General features: G+C 37.4%; 1 protein-coding gene across 1 annotated transcript in view; it reads left to right on the forward strand.

Annotated features, from left to right (window-relative positions):
- The window catches only part of LOC136840213 (protein sax-3-like), a 679,674-nt gene that overhangs the window by 563,442 nt on the left and 89,255 nt on the right, over nt 1-26,977 (forward strand). The window contains exons 6-9 of the mRNA XM_067106754.1: nt 371-637; nt 11,235-11,744; nt 12,621-12,845; nt 13,584-13,891. Of these exons, the coding sequence (XP_066962855.1) occupies nt 371-637; nt 11,235-11,744; nt 12,621-12,845; nt 13,584-13,891 (1,310 nt within the window). The remainder of the gene's footprint in view (nt 1-370; nt 638-11,234; nt 11,745-12,620; nt 12,846-13,583; nt 13,892-26,977) is intronic.

Below are 26,977 nucleotides of genomic sequence, written 5' to 3' on the forward strand. Positions count from 1 at the left end.
CAAATACCTTTCCGAAATCTAAAAACATTAAGAATTGTACAGTTATCGAAAAAGACGGTAATTTGGTGTTCTGCATTTATAGAATTTTTTCTATTCGAATTTTGTTATCCAGATTTCAATACATATTTTTTTTTTGCCTGTGGTTCATTTTATCATTATTGTTCATTTACAGATTATTCATTCTATCGTGCTTTCAGGTAGAGGTATAACTTTTGCAGGTTTGGAATTTGGTCTAATCTCTCGCGCGCGCTCTCTCTCTCTCTCTCTCTCTCTCTCTCTCTCTCTCTCTCTAGGCTATACCGTATATACCATCCACTGTCTTAATTGTCGCATTCTAGTCTCAACTCCTCCTATTCCTCTTTCCCTACAGTGGCACCCTTTTGGGTGAAGGCCCCACGAGACGTGGTAGGCGTCGCCGGCGGCGAAGCAGAATTGAGCTGCCGGGTGGGCGGAGACCCCCCTCCTGCGGTTACCTGGAGGAGGGTGGGAGGTCACATTCCAGTGGCCCGCATGCGGATGGTTATGGACCGCGGCCTGAGGGTGTCGCATCTGCGGCCCCAAGACGCTGGAGTGTATGTCTGCAACGCGGCCAACAGGGCGGCCACCATTTCTGCCAATGCCTCTCTCACCATTTACAGTAAGTGATCACTTATTTTTTTATATTGTATTTATTTATTTATTTGTTACGTAAAGCATTGGAGCCTTTCCAGAGGCTACCGTTTGAGCTAATGTTTTTCTTAGTGTAAGATATTAGTAATATATTTTTACCTTCATTTATATTTATACATGGAATTTATTATGGCCCTAAGTACCCCTTCTCAGTGAGGTATCATTTCCATTTATTTGTATGAATGCAGTCGTGCCCTCACAGATATGAGGAACATTATAGAATATGTTATATATAATTAAAAGAATTCTTTCAAGTCATTTTGAAGATTACCCTTCTGTTCAGGAAAGGAACTTGGTAAAATGACTTACATTTTGAGTAGTGGAATTATTATGGCAAAATCGATTGTATACAAGTTCTATGTTAGTTGCTAGATAATCTTCGCTTCATTAAAAACGCACCAAGCACCCGTTTTGATAATCGTGATTAGTGTTTCATTATAATTTTAGATTCTATTATACAAATAACGCTGTGGAAATTGTCTCATAATGTATAATGAAAAATGATGTTGCTTATGTAAAAATTACTTAAGATCGTACGTGTATTACATGCTCTCGGCAAAAGCATTCGAGACCGTAAACCACCGCTATGTCTGAACACAAACTACCCCCCACCCCGGCCAAAAGATTCCTCCCCCCTATTTCTCAGTTTGTACTGTGTCGACCTTTAGTAACATTTTAATAAAAGTCCGCAGATAACTTTTTGCGTCATCATTCTCGAAAAAAAAGATGAAAAACGCGCAAATCGAACCGAAACCTAACCTACTCGGCGGTAACCACGAATCGTCTTTCTTTTTTCAGCAATATAATAATAATAATAATAATAATAATAATAATAATAATAATAATAATAATAATAATAATAATAATAATAATATGCCGATTGCCAAATGTTATTACATTAAATTTATAAGCTAAATCAAGTGTAACTTTTTTCTTTTTGAATAATAATAATAATAATAATAATAATAATAATAATAATAATAATAATAATAATAATAATAATAATAATAATAATAATAATAATAATGCTGATTGCCAAATATTATATTAAATAAATTCAAGTTTAGTAAAACCGAATGTAACTTTTGTTCTAGCAAAGTGCAGTTTGGGGGTACACAAAGGAAACCCAGATTAGCAACTGTGAAATTTGTTTTGAAATTCTCTCGCCGATAATAATATTGCTGGGACAAACAGAATTGTTTCTCTTAGCACCACAGCGACAAAATGCAAATATAATCCGCAACTGAATTTTGGCGCATAAATTTTTAGCACTTGCGTAGCTGAAAGACAAAATCATTACCCCTCGGGTTTAAGATTGTGTTTCGTTTAAAATACACAATCTTAATTTTTTAAAACAATTGTAAGATCTAGAGTCATGGGAACAAAATTCCTCGGATAGGTCGATAAATAAGAAAGAAGAGATGGAACAAGGCCCGTCCTTCAAATGACAAACGGCAGTAGAAGGCTCTTGGAAAGCCAGAGAAGAGAGTGAATTCCAGAGCTTGTGGTAGAAGTGAATAAACCTGCTAGTCCAGTAACATAAGCACTCAGAGCATAGTCAGCAGTTTATTGTTTAAACGAAGCTAAAATGGCTACGTTCTTCAAATCGTAAACTGATTTCATATTTCCTTATGGTTAACTATTATCGCGAAGTGGATAGTGAAAACCATTAGTTACTAATATTATGAAACGTTTATGTTGTCTTCATATATATATATATATATATATATATATATATATATATATATATATATATATATATAGATAGTTAGATAGATAGATAGATAGATAGATAGATAGATAGATAGATAGATATATATATATATATATATATATATATATATATATATATATATATATATATATATATATATTTATATATAATCTTGAAACCTAAATATCATATTCTCTCTCTCTCTCTCTCTCTCTCTCTCTCTCTCTCTCTCTCTCTCTCTCTCTCTCTCTCTCTCTCTCTCTCAAGAATAGTGTTTGTTCTTAGAGGGAAGATGAAACAAAAGTACTGAAATACGGTTTGATGAAAAAGAGAATCCAAAGCCCAAACATCTCGGGTAAATACAAGGAAATGACAGACTTCATCAGGCAACAGCCGTTGCTATCACCCGTTCATCATATGTATATACGTAAGTGTATGTATATATATACATATATATATATCTATATACATAAGTATATATATATATATATATATATATATATATATATATATATATATATATATATATATGTGCATACATATATATACATTCAGCATAGAGCCGTTTCTAAAACAAGGGGTAACTCCAGAAGAAAAAGACAATGATCAGTGTAAGGGTCATAATTAAAAAACGAAATCGTTGGAGAACTTGTGCAGAAAGCTTTCACAACACTATCTTACTAGCCAGCTCAGAATGCTCGACCACGTCAAACACCCTTACAAACAATGCACCATTCATATCTATCTTGTGCGAACTCTGGCAGCCTGTACATTAAAGCCCTTTATTTCATATATCTTGTATTCCGTCTATCCAGCAGTTTCTATGTCTTTTACTCCTGAGTAACTTCAGAATTATACACTCTGCAAACAACGTGTCATCCTCCATTCTTTCCACATATTTTATGGTATTGTGCGGATTGCTCGTGCTGCTCTGCAGCTAAAGGACTTCATTAACAGAATACTTAGTTTAATAAATGAAATGATATGCCAAGGTTGCGAACGCAAGAAAGTTATCAGGCAGTTTCATACAGATAGGATGAACAAAGACAGTTGAGAAACTCCATACAACACCCCAACAAGTCAAGATTGGTGGTTCAGTCAAACCAGCAGTTATTGGCTACTGTCTGTGTTCTTGACGAGCAATGCGACTAGTGAGCTAGTTCCACGCATGTGAATCGTTATTTCTTTTAGTTTGATTATATCTGATTATTGCTGTATTGTTTTTAAAACTAATTTCTTTGTAATGTTTTAACTAAGTTTTTTCATTACCTGACTGATGTCGTCTTCAAGCCAGTCGTCTTGAATATGTTACCTTTGATGATGAACTCTCGAGCCTTCACGCTACTTGATAGGAGAAAAGGAGGAAAGACTCATAAAACATACACACGCTCACACACAAATGTGTATCTGTATGTATATATATATATATATATATATATATATATATATATATATATATATATATATATATATATATATATATATAATATCTATATATACAGTATACAAAATGGTCACATGCTTGTATGCAAGTATATATGTATACATATAAATAAAAAATATATATATATATACTGTGTATATATATATATATATATATATATATATATATATATATATATATATATATATATATATATATATATATATATATATAAGCGAATCCACAGGAAAATGCATTTTCCTGAGGGATTCCCTTATTCACTGAAGTCACTTGCATCTACTGTGATTTTTTAAATATATACATATATATATAATTATAATGTATATATATATATATATATATATATATGTGTGTGTGTGTAGATAGAGAGATAGTCACGCATCATGGTATGCAAGCATAATGTACGTGATCTTACTTAAAAAGTACTTCCATGAAAACCCAGATCTGTGCGTATAAGCTTGCCCGTTCATATGTACCAAATGCACATAGCTGCAGAACCCTAACATTAAAGGTGAGACTTTTCTAGTAACATTTGTACCCTTGCCTCCCTGCGGCTCTAATTAGGGTATGTTTGTGACGTCAGGACACTCAAGGGTTTATTTATGATTATCGGGTATTTGGTCTAATTTTCTTTCTTTATTTCAATCAAGAATATTTTCTTAGTTCGCCATTTTACTCTGGTTAACTTACTTACCAATAACAGAAAGAAAATCGCAGTTTGCTCATATGAGTATTTTACTAGATGGAACATTAAACCTAATGTTTGAAAAAGCCGGGGAGAGGGCGTAAATCCGAACCTTTTCCCAGAATTAGGACGAATCTATTATATTTCAGTATTTATTGATATTGGGAAAACGTCACCGGGATGTTCCCATAGAAAAGGGCGTCATTAAGGAGCCATCTTGTTAATTAGCAGAGAAAAGGGAAGTTCGATAACTATAATAACCATTTCGGTGTTTTCCATCCCACGAGGTAAACTAATATCCTGCTCCGAGTTATTATTAGTGAGGGAAACGTAAATTTGGCATGATGGCCCCCGAACATCGATGCCAGAACACCAGAATACATATGTATGCATAGTTAAGTGCGCTTGTTTTTGGGGTTCCAATTCATTGCCTTTATTAATGGTTTTCTATGAAAAATGGAAGTTTGGAGTGATGTTTTACATTATTCTTAATCGAATCAGCGCCATAATTTTATCTGGCATGATTTAGCTAGGGAAGCAATGAAGCGAAGGGAGTCTATCTCTCTCTCTCTCTCTCTCTCTCTCTCTCTCTCTGCCATACACGGGCACATAAGCATATTTTATATACCATAGAACGATATATACCTTGTCGCTCTTTCATATACGCCTGTGCACAACGTACACATTCGTTCTCAGATTTTATTATTATACACATATATTTCTGCGTTTATGAATGCAAATGGATCCTGGGACTCTCGGTACACCCATTATCAGTTTTTATTTTGCAAGGAAAAATAAACAGAGATCTGCGTCAATGGGCTTAACTCCATTGGTTATCACAATACTACCTTCTATATTGGACGGTATTGGACGGTTCCGTAAGAGTCAGGGGAACGCAGAAGGAAGTAAAGCTTTCATGAGTTTATCTGTGAATTATGGTGGATGAAGGAATTACCAAAGCCACTAGGCTCACCACTTTTGACACAGCACGACGCAGAGCAAAGCTGGACAGATGCTTGACGGCTTAGGAAGTGCTGGTGGCTATGGCTTTAGGCCTTTCGAATGCGTCCAAAGTAGTGTTTGTAGAAAAAGAAGAAGATCAGTGACATTTAGATGGAGCAACTATAAAGTGAATTAAGATGGAAATGGAAACTATGTTATCTTTAATGGAAGGCTTTGAGATTCGACACCGTCAATTACATCATAGAAATGAGAAAGACTTAAAATCTCTGACAACACAGCTTGAAAATAATGGCAAATTGGAAGAGCTATTCAGAGGGTAAATATTTACTGTATCAAGAGTAAACAGCTTTTTATTGATAAACAAATGGTATACGAGTATTTATTTGGATGACTGTAGAGAAATCGGTTCTATTCTGAATAAAGAACTTAAACAAGAATGGTATCACAAAATGTTTATTTTTTTTTTTTTTAAGAAATTAAAAGAATCCTGGATCTGTAATCGGATTGCTGATTTATAAACGCAGGAAGATGAGCTTGTGTGTGCATTATATCCCGACTTCGGTAAAATATTCGATGATGTCCAACCCGCAGTTCTGTTGCAAAAACGCCATAGTTGGGAATAAATCTCCTGTCCCTAATTCCGTAAAGTCTTATTTGATAAGAGGAGAATCACATAAGAGATTATTTAAGAAGACGGGAATCACGTAAAAGATTATTTAAAAAGACGGAAATCACGCAAGAGATTATTTAACAAGACGGGAATCACGCAAGAGATTATTTAACAAGACGGGAATCACGTAAGAGATTATTTAACAAAAAGGGAATCACGTTTCTGACGATGTTCTCTACACGTCTAATCCCATCGAAGATCGAGTATTTCAGGGATACGAATAAAACTACTTGCTATGTGTTTGAATATTTCATCCTATTTAATATATTCAAAAAATCTCTCTTTTGTGATGATAATATTGAAAGTCGTTACACAAAAGAATTCGCCTTCATGGAGTTTTTTCTGCTTTTAGTTACTGCGCATGCCCCAGTATAAGGTAGCAAATACTATACCAAAGGTTGCGTTTACCAGATTATATCAGTTATTCCTCTTGTAAAATCTCGAAACATTAGGTACATTTTCTTTAAATATGTTTATGGGTCGTTATAATTCGTTAATCTATTGTGGAATTCACTTTGTAAAAGGAAAATGATGATAAGGAAGGATTTTTGTATTGTCTGACTTTTCCTCCCCGTCAGCTAAGTCTAGGAAGGGAAGGAAAGGACAGCTCCTCTGCTGCCAAGCCTTCGACTAATCCTTCAATCTCTTTTATGGGATCCTTCATGGACTTGAGCTTCTCGCTGCTTCTCACACCAGGTATTGGGCGAGTGGGTCCCTTCGAGAGAATGGCTTTCCATTAAGTCTTCTCACTTGGGATAAACTGTTCGTGGTGTCGCTCGCCCAGGAACACCACTTACATCACCGGGAATAAAAGAGGTTACAAGAGATGTGTCTTTCCATCACGTAGATTACCAGCACCGAGCTGAAAGAACTTCCAAGAACGGCGTATTTGATTCTTTCTTTTTTTTTTTTCATCTAGAAATTTAAGAATGTCGTCGAGCCCGAATGTTTTCTACCTGACAAAGCTTATTGATGAATGTGTCTCGTATGCATACATACGTCTGTTTCTCGTATGCATACATACGTCTGTTTCTTGTATGCATACATACGTCCGTTTCTCGTATGCATACATACGTCCGTTTCTCGTATGCATGCATACGTCTGTTTCTCGTATGCATACATACGTCTGTTTCTCGTATGCATACATACGTCTGTTTCTCGTATGCATACATACGTCTGTTTCTTGTGCGCATACATACGTCCATTTCTCGTATCCTTAAAAACGTCCTTCATACCAGGAAGATGAAATGAACATGTATGTAGTGGTCCTTCAGATTTTTCTAACTACCTTCACTAGTTAATTTTTTCGAAGTTCATCTGACTTCTGTATTATGTGAGCCCAACATCGTTTTCAAATCTCTATAGACATCATGAAATCATGCTTTATTTGCTTTACAAATATGTATGGTTTCCCAGCGATATCCATGGGAAAAACTTTTTAAACTAATAGTAAGTACAAATCAGTCATCGTTGCTTTCACGTTTAGGGAACTGTTTATAGTAATATGGGACATAACTTGTCAAGTTCAAGTAAAGCCATGATATTGCAGTCATTTGGAATAATTAGAAAAAAAACTCCCTTCTTGCTAAATCTATGAACTGTAAACATCTCCAAGGAACTCTAAGCTTTCCATTGAAGTCAGTGATACTTTATTCTCTTTCCCTGAAGTTTTCACAAGATGCAAGTGTTTGATCTTGACTCCGTGTTTGTAAAAGCCTGTTAGTGTTGCCAACTTCATAAAAAGATTTTTTCCGGTGATTCTCTTAAGAATGGTTAGTTTGTTCATTTCATATTAAAGATTCACATCTTTAGCTCTTCCGACATGTTGTAGTTAACTGCGGTTGTACACCTCCAAGTGCTTTTGTGTGTGTGTGTGTGTGCAAGCGCTTACAGTAGAGCTTTATTGTTGAAAGAAACTTACAGATATAACATCAACATCTCATTAGATTTGGAGCAAAATTGTCAAGTCTTGACAGCAGTTAATAGACCATGTGATAAAAAAAATGTAATCAAAACAACTGTAAAGTAATAATAAAATGAATATAATTAAAATGACAAACATAAAGTTCCCATGGAAACTATAATGGTAGGATGCACGTGACTCCCTATATTTTGGCGAACCTGCAATGGTTTTTGCGTACCAGGTGTAATTTTTAAGCGCGCTCGAACTTTTCCATCGTGATATGAACAACAATATTTTTTGACTGGCCATACTTCGGTTTTTATGGTCACGGTAGTCTGATTTCATTCATCACGGGCTGCAAAAATTGCAACGAATGTGAGGAGTTATGAAGCAAATTGCTCTGCTGAAAATTAATTTTCTTCTGCTTCTCGTGTTGCATCCACTTCTTTTTCGAAGAGAGAGAGAGAGAGAGAGAGAAATGAGATGATGAGCTTGCCTGCAAACCGTTACGTCTCGAACCTCAAAATGTGTCGTTAAGTGTGTGTTAATCACTACACAGAATTTGCATATCTCGAGTACTGCAAAGCTCCCGCTATTCAATGAAATATCGAGTGGATCTGGCACAGCCGTTTCCAAAACCTTGATGAGGATACTGCGTCCCCAGATAATCTCGAGCTCCCTTAGTTACGTGAATGCCAGGTTAACGTGCAGTGAAATGGCGTTATAGCGGTGATCAGTTTTTCTTTAAAGTTTAATTGCTCATTTGGTAGTGCGGTCATAACTTGAAGATTTGAGTCCAGATTTAAGGTAGCAGCTTTTTGGTGAGTTCAGGTTCTTTGCAGCGTTCCTTTGGCCCCTAGCTGAGACCCCTTTCATTCCTTTTGCTGTACCTCCGTTCATATTCTCTTTCTTCCATCTGACTTTCCACCCTCTCCTAACAATTGATTCATAGTGAAACTGCGAGGTTTCCCTCCTGTTACCCCTTTCAGTCATTTTTACTGTCAGTTTCCGTTTCAGCGCTGAATGACCTCATAGGCCCCAGCTCTTGGCCTTTGGCCTAAATTCTGTATTCTATTCATTTGGTAATGCGGTGATACCTTGAAGATTTGAATCCAGATTTAAGTTAGCAACTTCTTATTGAATTCATTTTCCTCACAAAACTTAAATTTCCCAGGTTAGGTCTTTTCTATATGTATTGCGAAACTAACAGCCCGCGGATTATCGAGAAAAATTTGGCTTTGGGCCATATTGTGCGAATATTCTTTAAAACAAATTTTAAGTTCCTTGTAACAACGGTTCTCATACTGAAACAAAGCGAAATGGGCTTTTGTTCGGTAGTGTAGCAGCAATGGCATCATATCTCTAAAACCAATGTAATTAAAATCCTGAAACCAGTGTCCCCACTGATATTATCGTCCAGATATATCGCTTATCAAGTGACCTGGCGCAGTTCATAGCATGATTTTCCGAAATCAGCTGCAAGTCTACTTTGCCTTTATGGCCAGAATCAATAGCCTTCGGTTCCCAGTGGAGCTGACCCTCCCAAAAACGATATACATTTCTTAGGTACTGTAAGCCAGTTCTCAACGTTTAAGATATTTCTGGCAAGAAATGCAGCTAGCATGAAAAAAAAAAAAGTTTTTTGTTTTTCTGTCGAAAAACACATCAGTAATTTCTCTCTCGTTTTTCAATAACTGAGTCCGTGATGAAGCTCGCACGCAAGAACTTTGGACAATTAAAAAAAAAAAGACTACACAAATTTTCGGTCTCATTAGTATTCTTTTTGATCTACCGCACTCAATAGGAACTCATTTTGTTCCAACATACATGTGCCACCTTTTTGTCGCATTCCTGATACCTAAGGGCAGCATTTTTTCCCTCACCAAAATCTGATTCAGTTATACATACATACTTACATACATGCATGCATATATATATATATATATATATATATATATATATATATATATATACATATACATATACATATACTTATTCAATAATACGCCTTTTTCCCCTGTTATCCTTCCAGTTTTAAGCTAATATTATCGGAACGAGTTTAGTTCCTTGGCCTTTCGTGAATTTCATAGGTCATTCTTTGTACTATGACCCACCACAGTTAACTAGCTACCAGGTATATGAATCATAGCGTAGATCAACGGGAGCAAAGTTGGATTTGCCTGAAGTGCCCAAAGCCCTCCGCCTTGCCTGGGAATCCAACCGGGGCCCTTTCACTGATGAGATGAACATTCATAACACGCGCCTTGTTGCCAGCTGATTCCAGACGCACTGCGTCAGATTTTCCCTCTGAATAAGATAGAATATCTTAAAGGCTTAAAGCTGTGAATAATGAAACAAAAACTCGAATCGTCGAAAAGCGAAGGGAAAAAATAGAGTTGCTAGTTAAGATAAAGTTGCCAGGAGAAAGGGAGTCCAAGTTTCAGATCCCAGATAAGATAATAGAAAAGTTAGTTTTTGGAACAGCAGCACGAAGAATTCTGCTGAGATTCAATAGAAGTTTTTACAGAACACTGAGGAACCATTTTTTTTATTCGTTTTTCTTTCACGGAGGCTGAGGGCGAAAGAGTTCTTGCAATTAGGAAAATTCGGTTTGTTTGTCTGCTCGCGTTTCAAGGCGCCTTTAGGATGAAAGTTTTGATCTTATGATGAGGGTTATAATTTTCATTCATTTCAAGATTACTATTCATTAATATTTATAAAAAAAATATCGATTATTCCTCAAACTAATATACATTCATAAAAATGATAACATTCTCTCCAGATCTTAAGATTGATAATGCTGAAATTTTGCCCTTGGTGACAGAAATCTGTGAAAATGACAAATTAGAACTGTTAATATTTGTTGGATTTACGAAATTCATATGGTATCTGAGTATTGTTATGTTTTGACAGTTTTATTCGTGGTTGGTAAATTAATGTAGATGAGCATGATTATTTTCTAAATGTTCTTTGACATACTATGATTTCCTGAGAAGAAAAAACTTCAAATCATGCGCCTAAGGAGTTAGAGGAACTAAAAAGGACCAGGTACCAGAAAGAGATGTAAAACAAACATCTTGTACATTTACATTAATAAAGCACATTAAAATGAGTATTATATAATTTTGAAGAAATGTTTTGCTCTCTAACAATAATTTGTTACCCTTTTTTCTTGCTCATTCTCAGGTGCCCCAAAGGTCAGTGAAGTTCCTGGCGACGTAGAGGTGGAAGAGGGGGCTCCCCTTCATCTTTCTTGTGCTGTAGAGGGCTATCCAACGCCTCTTGTCTACTGGACCCGAGAAGGGTCCCAGAAGGTCCTGCCTGTCACCCGCACGCCTTTAGAGCCTGCCGAAGGTCAAGAGGAGGAGGAAGAAGGAATCGAGGGCGTGAGGATATCCTACTCAGTCCCAAGAGTTGCCCACTACCATTCCGGGCGCTATGTATGCGGAGGCGTCAATAGCGCTGGTGGAGTCATGACGCGGGTGGGCGTGCGAGTCCGGCCAACGCCCCTTTTACCACCTCCCATCATATCGGTGCCACCCTCCAATCAGACGTTGCCTGCCCGTGGTCATGCAGGGCTTACATGCCGTGTCTGGGGATCGCCTGAGCCCAAGGTCACCTGGCGTCATCGGGGCAAAGTCATTACCTCTACCAAGAGGAGAGAAATCCTTCCTGATAACACCCTGTCAATTAGTGGTAAGATTTCTGGAATTGCAATGGAAGATTCTTGACATTGAAAGAGGTGATCCTTGGCATCGCAAGGAAGGGGTCTTGAAATTTTATGATGTGTTTGTTAGAATTGCTAAAGGTGGTTTTTGTAACTGAGTAAATGAGTCCTGTAACTGAAGGATGATTCATGGAGTGGAAGGGATGTCTTCTGGTACTGTGTGAGGAAGGTCTTGAAAGATATAGGAATTATTCCTGTAACCGCAGTGGATGATTTTTGGACCCCTAAAGGATGGTTCGTGCAATTGCATGGCATGATTCTGTGAAATTGTTCGGGTTGGTTACTTGGAACTGCATGGTGCAATTTTTGGAAATGTAAGTTGTTTTTGGACTTGCAAGGGATGATTCGTAAATTTCTAAGGGTGATTCTTAGAATTTTAATGGATAATTCAAATGACTGCAAGATTCTTGGGAACGTAAACGATTATTTCCATCCCTTATTATTCGCCGATTGTGTTGTTTCCTTCAAGTTTTCTTTCAATGCAAGTGTGATAATGCATACATGCACACACACACACACACACACACACACATATATATATATATATATATATATATATATATATATATATATATATATATATATATATATATACATATATATGTATATGTGTGTGTGTGTAAGGTATATAGGCTATAAATGTAAATACCATATTTACATCTCATGAGTTTTATATTATCTGGTATCAGTGTACGTAGCGAGATGTTGTTATCCAAGCCTAGATGAATTTCATTCGTCTATGTTAGTATGTATGTGAGAGAGAGAGAGAGAGAGAGAGAGAGAGAGAGAGAGAGAGAGAGAGAGAGAGAGCAAATGAAATTTACAGTTGCGTCCCCTTTTTGCAGAATTAGTCGAAGAAGATGGCGGAGAGTATGTTTGCGTGGCGTCTTCTCCCCGCGGAGTAACTGAGGCCAGGGCCACGCTGGTTGTAACCCCTCCCTCCAACCTTGAAGTGGTATTCGTAAGGGCCCCTGATCCCGATACGGCCCCAGGTCCCCCTGACACTCCTACTGTGACCGCTGTCAATGCTTCTGCCGCTACCCTCCAGTGGGATATCCCTTCGAGACAAGGTTAGTTTTTTGTATCTGCCTTGTGCCATAACCGCCCAGATCCTGCAATTGTTTTCAATTGTATTTTATTTGTGTATCAAGTTTTATCCTTTCCACCATCAGTATTCCGATGAAATTCGTTTATAATCCATATTTTGATTTTAAGGCCTTCAGTACTAGTCACTTTTGAGGAAAAATCTGTTATTTTCCTCCATGCCGGTAGGTTTAGGTGCTTCGAAATTAAATTTCTTACTAGAATTTACTGAAAAAGTCCCAGGCCTATTTACGGAACATTACTGCTCAGAAACTTAATCGAAGAGCACCCCTCCCCTTTTTTTTTTTTACTCTTTAATGGACCTACTTATTCATCGAAATGTTTTATTTGTCATTTCTTGCTAATTATGCCAAGAACTTAGGCTTGAGCACATAAAATCCAGTCACTGGATTATCAGTGTAATTTCCTATCCACGTTACTTCATGTTTATCCCTTGCAACGAACGCCCTGCTTTCAGTTATTTTATCACACATAATTGTCTGCTGGGGAATTGACGTTGTATGAATTTTTATAAGAGTGGCCTATTTTCACGCATTATTTAAAGTGCCCTTTGTACTGTAACACGTTCCTTTCTCATCACCATCCAGTGTGTTAATTGGATTATGCTACATTCATGTTCATTTCTTGAAAGAGCAAATTTTTCGTATATATTTGTTGCATCGCATTTCTATGCTTCATCGTTCTTCCCCCACCACCTCCTGCAGGAGCGTCCCCCGTGACGGGCTACAGCGTGGAGTACTACAGCAGCATGGAAGGCTCTTGGAAAGTAGCCACCGCCCATATCGCTCGCACCACCTACACCCTCTCGCCCATAGACCGTGCCGTGAGATACGGGGTTACGGTGCGCGCCCACAACTCCCACGGCGTGTCCGAACCCTCTGGAATAGCTGAAGTCAGCGGGAGCATGGGCTGGGAGAAGGGTGGAGATGAAGAGGCCAACGTAAGGGAGGCCAAAGTGATACTCCAGGAGGCTGTCTTCTCTGGAGCAGCATCGGCCAAACTCTTGTGGCAGGTCAGTGCTTGTGAAGTATCCACCTGTTTAATATGTTTAGAGGACGCCAGAGGATCAGAGGTAAGGGAAAAGGGTTTCCTTTTAGGTTATTGGTCCTCTTTATCGCATTATTACACAAATTACGTTTTGCCTCGTTGTTGCGTTGTCACTCCTGAAATCTCTTTCGCTCTAATGAGTGAAAGTGGGTTATTTGTTCAGTGCTATATATTACAGTGGTTGGCAATGTCTTTTTCATTTTGGGGTATTTTGATAGGCATTCTGGTTCATATGCGTCGTGATATCTCATGACGCACCTACAGTAAGACGTTCATTAATTAAAATGAATGTCATAAAGAAAACGTTTAATAACTTGTCAAATATCTTATGATTTTCTTTGAATCCCATAACATATTCTGAAAATTATTTGTATATATATATATATATATATATATATATATATATATATATATATATATATATATATATATATATATATATATATATATAGAAAGATAACGCTGTACTGTACACGAAAAAATTTTCCATACAAACATTATTCTTGTCGATTAATTCTCTTTGTGGCGCAGTTCCTCATTATCCTTCTAGAGAAGTGATAAATATACCACCCGTCTAATTCTTCCTCCGAGCATATTTGTTCTTTTTTTTTTTTTTTGCTTTTTTTCCTTTTTCTCTTTTTCTTATGATACGAGGGACACCAGACATGAAAGTCCAAGATGTGACATATTATCTTTTGCGAGCGGTTGGTACACTCATAAATACGGATACTGAGACATCTCGCTTCCGGTATTATAATTACTGTCGTTCCAGGTCAAGCAGTGCCATCTTTTGGTGGAGTTTATGGACACTTCATCCCTCGAGAAGTGCAATTTCGCAAGAAATAAGCGACAGCTCTGATATTCAAACGTTTATAACCACCATAATCGTTCATCGTTTTCTGCTTATATTTTTTCCACCTTTTCGTTTTACTTGGTCTGTTATATAAACTTCAATGTCCGCTGTATCGTTAACATTTTCAATATTTTTAGTTTTCTGTAAGCGAAACTATTGTGCCGGCTTTGTCTGTCCGTCCGCACTTTATTCTGTCCGCGCTTTTTGTTGTCCTCCCTCAGATCTTAATAACTACTGAGGCTAGAGGGCTGCAAATTGGTATGTTGATCATCCACCCTCCAATCATCAAACATACCAAATTGCAGCCCTCTAGCCTCAGTAGTGTTTATTTTATTTAAGTTTAAAGCTAGCCGTGGTCGTGCTTCTGGCAACGATATAGAATAGGCCACCACCGGGCTGTGGTTAAAGTTTCATGGGCCGTGGCTCATACAGCATTATGCCGAGATCACCGAAAGATAGATCTATCTTCTGTGGCTTTGATTATACGCTGTAGAGACTGTACAGAAAACTCGATTGCGCCGAAGTTTCTTCGGCGCATTTTTTACTTGTTTCGTCTTTTGCTTAACAGAAATGATCATCGTCATGATCATTTTTGCAACATAAGTACCGTAAGGAGCAAAATGATTAGTTAGAAACGTTCTTCGTTTCCATTTGTGCCTGTTTGAGCGCATGAACAAGAACAAGTTTTATAAACTGGTCTGTCTGGCTACTTGAAAATAAACATCACCATAAATATTTTTGTCAGAATTTTTGTCTTGTCGAAGTGTAGACCATGCAGATGTAATTGCATTTGCCAGGTAGAGGAAGGCATCAGAAAACCTCTGTAGGCTTTTGTAAAGAGATTTCGGGAAAAGGAAGCCACCTGGGAACCATATCTCACGTGTTTGTTATCTTGCTTGTTTTCTGGGGAAAGGCGGAGGAATTTTGAGAGGGAGCTGGTCTCCGTACATTTTGTACGTCTGGTAAACGAAAATATGGTGGAACAAATATCGACACGCTAGTTTTAATTTTTTTCTTTAATATGACGTTAGCTGTAAAAACATGAATCTCTTAGAATGAGTAATCTTTAATTTTTATTATGGAGTTATTCGGCATTCATTGACCAAGATTTTGATGTCAGTAAGTGAAATATTCTCTAAAAAAAAGCGTATGAGGAGTAATTTAATTTTGTCTTCTAGAAACTGAATCATAGTCGTTCTACAATTTTTTAAAGTAACTGTCCTTGCATGTTAGGATGTCTCTTAAAAAGAAAATGTAAAGCCTTACCAAAGTAGAGGGTATAAAAAGGGAATCACAGACGGAAGACATTCTTACCAATTTTAATTTGATAACGTATTTTTATCAAATAACCCTTTGTATTGATAAGGTTACTTACTTATTAAGAGACCTGAAAAGACGCAGACGACCATTAGCTACGAGTCTTGCAATTTCATACAGTAGTTGCAGTTTTTAAATTCCATATATATCTTAGCAACCTCTTGATTCTGAGCAAGGTTATACCTTCCAAATACCAAACACTAATAAATTACTATCTGAAATACGTTTAAGGGCGTCTGAACTAGTGTAGGTGATCTAGTGGCAACGCGTGAACAAGATTTTGTTTCCCGAATACCAACATTGGACAGCGGATGCTCGCTCAGGCAATCATAAATGCGCCGAAGGGTTTCCGTTCTGATTTAGCAGACTTCCACATTCTGTGTGCGGGAAGATCGCATAAATGATTCAGAGCAAGATGCATGTAGGTGAGGGGGAAACACCCGATCCAAAATGGAAACAGTATCTCCTGTGTGGACCAGGTATTTCGCATGTCTGCCAACGCCTTTGCTCGCCGACGTTGCAATTTTTCCCTTTCTTTTTTTTATGTGGGTGGAACATACCATTTTTTTGTTTACCTCTAGCGTGGGGCTTAGGACTAAGGGGGGGTGGGGTTAACAAAAGGTGTTTCGAGAGTTGGGGGAATTTATTCGAGTTATTTCTTGGCTGAGAAATTTATTTGTATTGGTTCCTGTGCACTTTTTAAAACGAAATGCTGTAACCCGTCGCTTTTTTCCTCCTTTCATTTTCTGTTTGCGATTTTTTTTTTTTGTGTGTGTGTGTGTGGACGCTACACAGATTGCGTTAGCTGCCAAGCATTTTTCAATGGCTTCCGTTTTACTTCTTTCTCTTTACCTTCCCTTTTTCGAATTACCTTGTAAGTTAGGTTTTGCTTCTATTTTTTTAATATCTGCCTTCATTTTATTTTTGGTTTCTGTGTGATTACTAAAAATATTTTCTACTTTCATTTTAAAAAAGTATCCAGAAATTTTCAGTAGCTTAATTCATACCTTATTTATGAAGATCCATGATTAACGAGGAATAAATCTTGAGTCCAGAAACTATCAGAAACTATTGCATCTAAAACAGTTATATTATAAGGAAATTAAAAAAATGAAATTTTCGGCCGTATTCTAATTAATCTCCGAGGTTCATCGGTTTTTGATTGATGAACGCACATGACGCGGTAGGCATTTAAATAAAAATTAAACGAGACGCAAATGAAAGCAATTTTACGAAAAATAAAACAGGTAAAAGCATGTAAGAAATATAGCAGTGCAAAGGTACAGAGTATTCCCGAACAGTAAACCATAATTTTAAAAATGAGTTTTGTACTTGAATTATTGATATTATAAAGCGAAAAGTGCAGAAATTTTTCGTATGTATATATCAACTACAGTCAGTCTCGTAAGACTTGAGCAGACTGTAAGCATCTGTTATCTTTTGGATAGTGGTATTACTGTACAATCAAATGCACGTTATAAAGTACGTTATTTTGGCTCTCATCACGCATGCCTGTGCTTATTAGTCGGATTTAATATCCTAACAAATTGTAGCACTTTTGTTAATGCTTCATGTACCTAATCGCTAGTTAGTAATCATCCAGTATTGTAAAGGATAAAAGGCTATACAAGGTGTATTATTATTTTTATTATTATTATTATTATTATTATTATTATTATTATTATTATTATTATTATTATTGACATAATAATAATTAAACAATAATTAAAGATGACATTCATAGTTCTCACTGTGACAAGAATAATGATGAAATAAATAAAGTTATAGTTGTTTTGTTTGTGCTAGTATAAAGGCAATGCATTTTGAATAAAACATAAACAAAAACAGAATTGAGATTAAGGGTGAAAAAAATCATTTTGCTAAACATTCCTGGGTGGAGTGGATACTGGAAATTTTGCGGTGAACAGTGTTTTGCTACTAATATCTTTTTGTGAATTTCCAGTTGAACAGGACTACTTTTTACAGAAAAACGTAGAATGTATTGCAAAATACGTAGAATGGTCTTTGGCAGAGTTTTTAAAAAAATATCCTTTGTTTTGGGTCTAGCTGCAGTTTAATTTGTTTTATTTCCAACTTGTTCATTTACGTCCCTTAAATACTCTGCATTCTGTTAGAATTCATGTTTGCCTACAACCTCGGCATATATGTCATTTCGTTTTCATCCCCTCTCATGGCATAATCAGTATTTTGACGGGTTTAGACCTCGTTCGGCATGCATTTAACATAAACTAAACTCTCCCGAGCTCATCGTTAATTCTAATATTTGTATTTCCCTGTTTATATAGTTTGCCCAATTTAAATTCCCATCGTGACACTGTTTCATGATTATCTCTGTTCACGCTTAGTTTACACTTTTTTTTGTTCTTCAAATCAGGTCTTTCATTACCAGGTTGCTTGAAAAAATTGATTTGTTTACGTATTCGTCGTTCTTATTTTTATTGTTTTGACCATATCTATAATTAAATGTGGTAATTACATGTTAATTTCTTACCTTTGTAGAGGCCTTTAGCAATATCCTGTTACGCGTTTATTTTGGTTGATTTATGTTACGCTGAATTAGTTTATCCTGCTTTGTTCTTTCTAAAGATAAGCCTGTCCGTCGTCGGCTGCATCCTGAGGGAATCAACGATTTTAATAAAAGCTTTCTTAAATGAGGAGATCATCAGCGGAGACGCAAGCGAACCGTCTCAGGTCCCTTGTGTTGCATTGTGATCCAACAATAGAAACACATTTTTTCGGTTTTTTTTCCTTTTTTTCTTTCTTCAACAAACCGGCTCTAACCATCCTCTCCTGTCCTTTGCTCCCCCTTCTTCCTCATCCTCCCTAGCTATCCTCTTTTCTTCTTGCTCCCCGCACCCCGGTTAATAGGTCCTTCAAAAGGACTCAGTAGTAATGTGTCTCTTGGTCTCTCTCCCTCGAGGACTAAAGATCCTTCCAGGTCACTTCATTTACCATTGTTGCTTTCTTCGTCTTCCTGGGTGAGGGAGGGGGAGGGGTTAAGGAAGGGGGAGAGTGAGGGCCAGGGTGATGTCACTGGTGAGGGGTCGGATTAAATGGGACTCCCTTCTGTTATTTTTCCATTCCATACCATGTTTATCTAGTGGTTCAAAAACCAGTTCCTCTCTCTCTCTCTCTCTCTCTCTCTCTCTCTCTCTCTCTCTCTCTCTCTCTCTCTCTCTCTGGGAGAGATTTGCTCTTTTCTTCCTGTTAGCTTAATTCCTATTTTGTGAATGCCGAGCGTTATTTGCGAATGCGAGGTATTGTCACCCTTCATTATTAGTGCTTGTAAGTGATCTTTAGAAAAGCTTGATGAAATCGGAAATGTTTGATAAATTTCACTTAACTAATGATCTCAGTATAGAGGATTTTTAGGGATTATTTTGTGAATGACGATTGACTTAATCTTTTTCTTCAAGTTTGCATTTTGTAGCATTATATTTGTATGTGCAGGTGTATCACATGGAAAAATTAAACACTACGTACAAATTCTGATCGGTTTCATCCTTAGTTTTCTAAGATATCTTCAAGAAAGCTGATGCAAAGTGGTAGAATTTTACTATATATATACATATAAATATATATATATATATATATATATATATATATATATATATATATATATATATATATATATGCCAGAATGACAGTACAAACGAATATGCAATCGGTTGGGCAAAAACCTTCACAAGTGTTAAATAAAAAAAAAAAAAGAGAAGCAGCCAGTTCATTAGTATCTCAGGTCTGTGCTCCATTAACACATCTTGTTTTTGTCTTTCTTTAAATCTATAAATTTTATGTATTTTATTGAAATAAATGGACTGGGTTTGCAGATTCCTTGGTTGATGTATCCTTACAAAAGCACATTATTAGAATAAAGCTGCCTTATAGTCACTGTCCTATTGATGGCATGGTTGTTCTCACTAACATAACGAAAATTTCACGGGTCTCCTGTTCATAACTTACACACTTTCTGTGCTGTTCTGTTCTCTCTTCCAGAGATTTTCCAGTCTGACTGACAAAAATTGTCATGTCTTACGTGAGATTTAATTTGCACATCCTTAACTATTTTTAGGAGAGCTCTTTATAAGTGCTTGTTTCATTGTATTATTGTTCGTAAATGCTGCAGCTCCAGAGTTCATAAGGAGACGAGGAATATATTTAAAATTTTTGTGCTGTAGGTTTCTCTGTTTTCTTATTGTGGACCTGATATACAGCATATCCCGTTCTCGATCTAGAGGAGAAAGACTTATTATTATTATTATTATTATTATTATTATTATTATTATTATTATTATTATTATTATTATTATTATTATTTTGGTCTATCACAGTCATCGTATGCGACTGGGTGGTTTTTATTGTGTGGGATTCCGGGTTGCTTCCTGCCTCCTTAGGAGTCCATCACTTTTCTCACTATGTGCGCTGTTTCTAGTAGCACACTTTTCTGCATGAGCCCTGGAGCTACTTAGGCATCTAGTTTTGCCAGATTCCTTTTCAGGGATCTTGGGATTGTGCCTAGTGTTCCTATGATCATGGGTACAATTTCCACTGGCATATTCCATATCCTTCCTGTTTCGATTTTCAGGTCTTGATACTTATCAATTTTTTCTCTTTCTTTCTCATCTACTCTGGTGTCCCATGGTATTACGACATCAATGAGTGATACTTTCTTCTTGATTTTGTCAATCAACGTCACGTCTGGTCTATTGGCACGTATCGCCTTATCTGTTCTGATACCATAGTCCCAGAGGATCTTTGCCTGATCGTTTTCTATCACTGCCTCAGGGTGGTGTTCTTACCTCTTATAACTGCAAGCTAAAAAGTTTCTTGCACAGGCTCCAGTGGAGGGCTTTTGCTACTGAATCAAGCCTCGTTTTGTACTGGTTCTGTGCAAGCGCTGGACATTCGTATGCTATGTGGTTTACGGTCTCGTCTTTCATATTGCACTTCCTGCATAAGGGTGAGATGTTCTTTCCATCTAATGTTCTTTGGACATATCTGGTTCTTAGGGCCTGATCTTGTGCCTCTGTTAGCATTCCTTCTGTTTCCTTCTTGAGTTCTCCTCTCTGTAGCCATTGCCATGTTTCATCGCTGGCCAGTTTTTTTGTCTGTCTCATGTACTGTCCGTGCATTGGTTTGTTGTGCCATTCCTCTGCTCTGTTTTTCATTCTCCTGTCTCTGTATATTTCTGAGTCTTCGTCTACTTTCATCAGTCCTTCTTGCCATGCACTCCTTAGCCACTCGTCTTCACTGGTTTTCAGATATTGCCCCAGTGCTCTCCTCTCGATGTTGACGCAGCCCTCTATGCTTAGTAGACCTCTCCCCCCTTCCTTTCGTGTTATGTATAGTCTGTCTGTATTTGCTCTTGGGAGTAGTGCTTTGTGTACTGTCATGTGTTTTCTAGTTTTCTGGTCTATGCTGCGGAGTTCAGCCTTCGTCCTCTCCACTAATCCTGCGCTGTATCTGATTACTGGTACTGCCCATGCGTTTATAGCTTTCGTCATGTTTCCGGCGTTGAGTTTTGACTTGAGTATCGTCTCAAGTCTCTGCATATATTCTTTCCTGGTCGTGTCCTTCATCTCTTGGTGTTTTATATCCTCTCCTTCTATTATTCCCAGGTATTTGTATCCTGTCTCATCTACGTGCTTGATGCTCTTCCCATCTGGTTGCTTTATCGCTTCAGTCCTTGTTACTTTGCCTTTTTGTATGTTCACCAAGGCGCATTTTTCTTTCCAAACTCCATCCTGATATCCCCAGATACAAACCGTACAGTCTGGATTAGGGTATCTTTTTCCTTGATGCTCTTACCATACAGCTTGATGTCGTCCATGAACATCAAATGGTTAATTCTGTTGCCTCCATCCTTGAGTTGGCCCCCAGCATCCATCTTCTGCAGTACTTTTGTCATGGGAATCATGGCTACTACGAAGAGTATTATTATTATTATCATTATTATTATTAAGGAAATAACACATACTACATTACCGTCAATGTTTCCTTCGTCATCATTCATATTTTGACAGGATGAAGAAGCAGAGATGCCAGAGCATCCCAAAGGCACTTTTAATTAATGTTACCAAAGTGGAAACGCGAATCAAATATTTGCTCATCTTTGACTTTTAATAATTCACTTATTTCTCTTTACACTGCCTTGACCTCTTGTATTTACTGTGCGAGGCTGGAAATATGCCTGCATTTATAACTCCACCACCACCTACTCCTCCTCCTCCTCCTCCTCCTCATCCTCCTCCTCCTCCTCCTCCTCCTCCTCCTCCTCCTCCTCCTCTCTCTCTCTCTCTCTCTCTCTCTCTCTCTCTCTCTCTCTCTCTCTGTTTTCTTTTTTATGTTCATATGCAAACCTTTCTTAATTATACGCTTACCAATCTTTCTGTGCAGCTCTTTGTCTTGTTTTTTCGTGATTTTTAAGTTTTTCCTCTTCTTCCGAACATTCCTGTTGGGGTAACGCTCTTTGTGCCCCTTACATGGCCCACTGTAGACGGTACTGAAGGTTGTTTGCACCGTCCTTTCGTTCCCAGTTGCCTTGCTTCGTGTCTTTTACTTTCTTTTCATTCCCTATGATACCTTCTGATCTAGCTGGCCAACCTCTTTGACTTAGGCGTTACCTTTCTTCAGTTTGTGTAGCTGAATCTAATTATACACGACTGCCGCTTTGTCCTTTAGGTTGTTTAAACTGAATTATAAAGCTTTATTTAAATGTCTTTCTTTTTTTCTGTCAGTTTGTTACAAACTTCAGTATTGTAAGTCTTCTTTCCATCAGCTCTTGTCTGTCTCGACTTGTTTTCCTATTAAGCTCTTTATATGTGAATATCGATGGTATTTATGAATAAACTAACGAATTTTCGTATATAGTTTTCTGTTTTATAATTATACAAAGTTTAAAAGGCGCGACTTCCGTTGCTTTTTTATTTCCTGCAAAATATTTGTACCCTATTCAATGCATTCTCATTTCTATGTAAAATTTAATCTTGTAAATTTTTCTCTTTTTTTTCTTTTTACTGCAATTTTAAAGCCGTAAGTTTTTTCGGCATGTAACTGTAATTACGAATTCATGAAAGGAGATTGAAAATCTCAGACAACGTTCTTCCAAAAAAAAAAAAAGAAAATCAGAAGTAAAGAAGGTGTTGGTGTTGGGTTTTATCAGTTACAGGGTGTTAAAAAAAGGGATAAGAATGACTTTAAGGCTAAAAATATAAACGCTGAGCGTCGAGGTCGAAAGTTATATAAGCTGCTGGATCTCGGAAGTTGGGCCGCCAAGATGACGAAAAAGTGACAAGACGTAGGTGTGGAGTTAGTGGTCTCTCTCTCTCTCTCATGGAAGTCTGGTCTTGCTCTCCATGCTGCTTCAGCTGAGAGTCTAAAGAGATCTCTGGCAACTTTTCGTGGTGGAAATGATAAGCGGAGGATGATCTTTTGCTTTCCTTTTGCATGTGTCGCGCGATGCTGGAATTGGGGAGGCGGGCTGTTGGCTTTGCTTTCATGGACGCGTCCCAAGATGCTGGAATGGAGATTCCGGAGATCTGTTGCTGCAGGAATTGGCAGAGGAGGACTGTAAAGTGGGTGGTCTAAGAGCGCTGCTAATAGCAGTAGCGGCTGTAAAATTAGCGACAACCGTAAAAACTTACAATGGCCGAGGAGGAAATGGAAAAAAAATAGGATCAGAGAAATGAAGGTATGATGCATATGAGATATAGGAAGATGAGGATGAACACTTCCGAAATTATTAGGTTTGGATGAAGTATAGCAAATGCATACCTTACTGTTTCATTTGTAGACTTGAATGCTGATTGTATTAGTGTCTTTAAACTGAGGTGTAGAGTTTGGTCGCCATATCATTAGCAGATCCTACAGATTTTCCTTTTGGATGAATTCCTTTGCCATCCAAGTTACCTTATTAGCTAGATGCTTAAAAGAGAAAAATAGAAAAAGAGATGGAATATGATCCCAAAGGAGATGATAAACGGGCCTCTTTGATAACAAATTGTTGACAGATATAAGGAAAAAGAGAAAGGAAAAATTCCAGGGTCCAGAGCAAGAGCTCCTCGAACCTTTTGTATCACCTACCCCTTCCTGAAATATTTGATCCTTCATCGACCCTTAGGCATGTACGAAATATGAGTGAATATGTAATGAAAATAATACTAATAATTATTCATTAAGGGTAGAAATCATTTCACCCTTTCCCTTCATCATTCCCTTTAGAGAAGAGTCTTTTGGTATATGGTGCAGCACAAAAAATGACTCGGCCAGGGTGCTCATATTCAAAATAACCCCGAAAGTAAGCTAAAATATTTTCAGATGTTTTGAGACCACGTTATTGATGGTGACTAACATATAATATTTAAAATAACTGAAATTAATATGATAGAGGAAGATGCAAGTTAATTCATCCATATGGAAAGTTTTTACAACTAGATTATTATCATTTTTTTTCTTTGAATATAGTATAAAATACAATTAAAACAAAGGTTAACCATATATAAATCAGAAATGCTTATCAGAAGTTGTATTTTACTCCTGTTATTTTGAGTTTTGTTTTGTTACGAATCCTGGCTTTTGTCGCAAATATTGCCGTCGACCTTCGACCCCCAGGAATTTATCAACCCCTAAGATTGTGTCATTGAGACCCATGGCTCGATATCGACTATTTTAGAGGTCCTTGGCCAAGAGGAAGAAGAACAGAGACCCCCACTAAGTCGTTTAGGCAATAACTGCACTGATATGATGCTTGTGGAAAGATGTGTATATGAAGAAGGGCGTCACCTGTAAGGAGAAAAATGACAAAAGAAAGAAGTTGGAAGTGTGGGTGCAAGAAGTAGTCTGAAGTATAAGCAAGTGCCAGATCACTGACCCAGTCATTTCTTTAAATTCATCCGTATCGGGAAGAAGGATCCCAAGCAGATGAGAAATATTCGATAAGGATTCGATAAAGACTTATAAAGTCAGTATAAATTTCAATTATTTGAGAAAAGGAAAGAAATGACTAAATTGCTTGCATCGGAACAGAAAATGTTTTTAGCAAGGCAGATTCATCAATTCGAATGACGTGATCCCTCGTCGAAATGCTGGAATAAATTCTGCTCCCTAAATTCTAATAGACGAGGGAAGAGAGATTTTATCATCAAGTAATGCATTATCATTGGAATGGATGTTGGATAAAATAGGAAAATTCTGACGTGGAGTTGTAGATAAAAATAATTGCATTACGGACATCCAATTCAGCTCCCAAGCTGTGTGATAACAGAAATCGGTTAAGAACGGTTGAATCATCAACTAAGTCAAACTTAGAAGAGTAGGTGGATAGGACGTCACTGATGAAGAGGAGATGTTGTTTAAAGAAAAAAGCCTTAGCAACAGCACACAAGGAAGGTAAAATAGAGAATGTTTCACTGTCACCAACAGGTAAAAGGCTGTTAAAGATTTTAAATATGTGTTCAAGGAGAGGGAAGTGAAATGGGAATTTAAAGCCATGGAGATTTGAGTATTTTTTAAAAATATCGAGCTCCTCAGTCGATCTTCGAATATAATAACTTTCTGACTAGTGAAAAGGATAGAAAAAAGCCTGAAAACCACTTCGTAATTATTTTAAATGACCTTAAGATGGCTGAGTACGGCTAAATATTCGCGAATGGCGAACATCATGACAATAATCAAGATAGCAGCATTGAAGCATCTAAGAGAGTCCAAGTGAATTATTCGAACGAAATGCAAATGGCCACTAGGCCACGAATATTGATGCCAATATCGGCTTCATAAATCCGATTGTGTGTGATGTCCAGTAAGCACCTGCATTACTTGACAATAACCGTTAAACCTTCGGGATCTCACGATATTGCCGAGGCAAAAGTGAAACGACGCGAGTAGGATGACTATGCCCTTAAGAATGCGTAACGAATTTTTGGAAAGGTCTTGAGCAAACTGTCCACTTTAGTGTTGCGTATAGTAAAGTGAGAGAATCATTGAGACTTATACCCAGCAGTGAGAAATGAACGTATTTATATTGGCCTATGTTAAGAAGAGGATGTATGCAAACAAGTACAGACCTGGTTCATGTTTTCCCCTAAAGGGACATTTATTCAGTACTTCAGTAAGGCAAAAAATCACTTTGGATTAATAATGAGTTTTGTTGGTTTTTTATAACATATAGTGCATGTATTTTCATCAAACGTAAAATTACAGTATTAACAAAGAAGGATTAAAAATGGGTTCATCCATATACTCAACATTTGCATTTCGTCTGCTTTTGTGTGCTGGTACGCACAGTTATACATACAGTTATTGATGCAAGAGGGATTACAAGAAGGACCGAATTTTTCCGTGATGCAGATCGAGAAAAGTGAGGCCTGGGTTAAAAATGACCAAGGGGGGAAAAAAGGGGGAAGCCGTAGAACCAACTAAAACCTGGAGAAGTCCCGAAAAATCTCCTTTTTATAGAATTCTTCCATTTTTCCCCGACTCTCCCTCCCCCATTTACTCCCCAGAAAGGTCGCCATAATGGACATGTGCATAAAAAGTTGGAAAAGTTATATTCCTATTTGGGCTGGCGAGGGAACTGTTGAAGACGGGCAATCAAACTCTCGTTAGGTGAATGGAAATTATGAATCACTCAAGAAAGAAGAGGAAGAGCCAGGCCAACACTTCTGCCGTCTACGTCTTCTGATGCTGCTGCTGCTTTCACCTCTCTCTCTCTCTGGTTCCTCTCTCTTCTCTCTGACTCTCTCTCTTTGTATGTGGTTCCTCCTTTTACACGTCGTCTTTTGTATATCCTTTTACACTAAATCTCTCTCTCTCTCTCTCTCTCTCTCTCTCTCTCTCTCTCTCTCTCTCTCCTCCTTCTTCTTC

The sequence above is a fragment of the Macrobrachium rosenbergii genome, chromosome 7, assembly GCF_040412425.1.
Source record: "Macrobrachium rosenbergii isolate ZJJX-2024 chromosome 7, ASM4041242v1, whole genome shotgun sequence".
NCBI lineage: Eukaryota > Metazoa > Arthropoda > Malacostraca > Decapoda > Palaemonidae > Macrobrachium > Macrobrachium rosenbergii.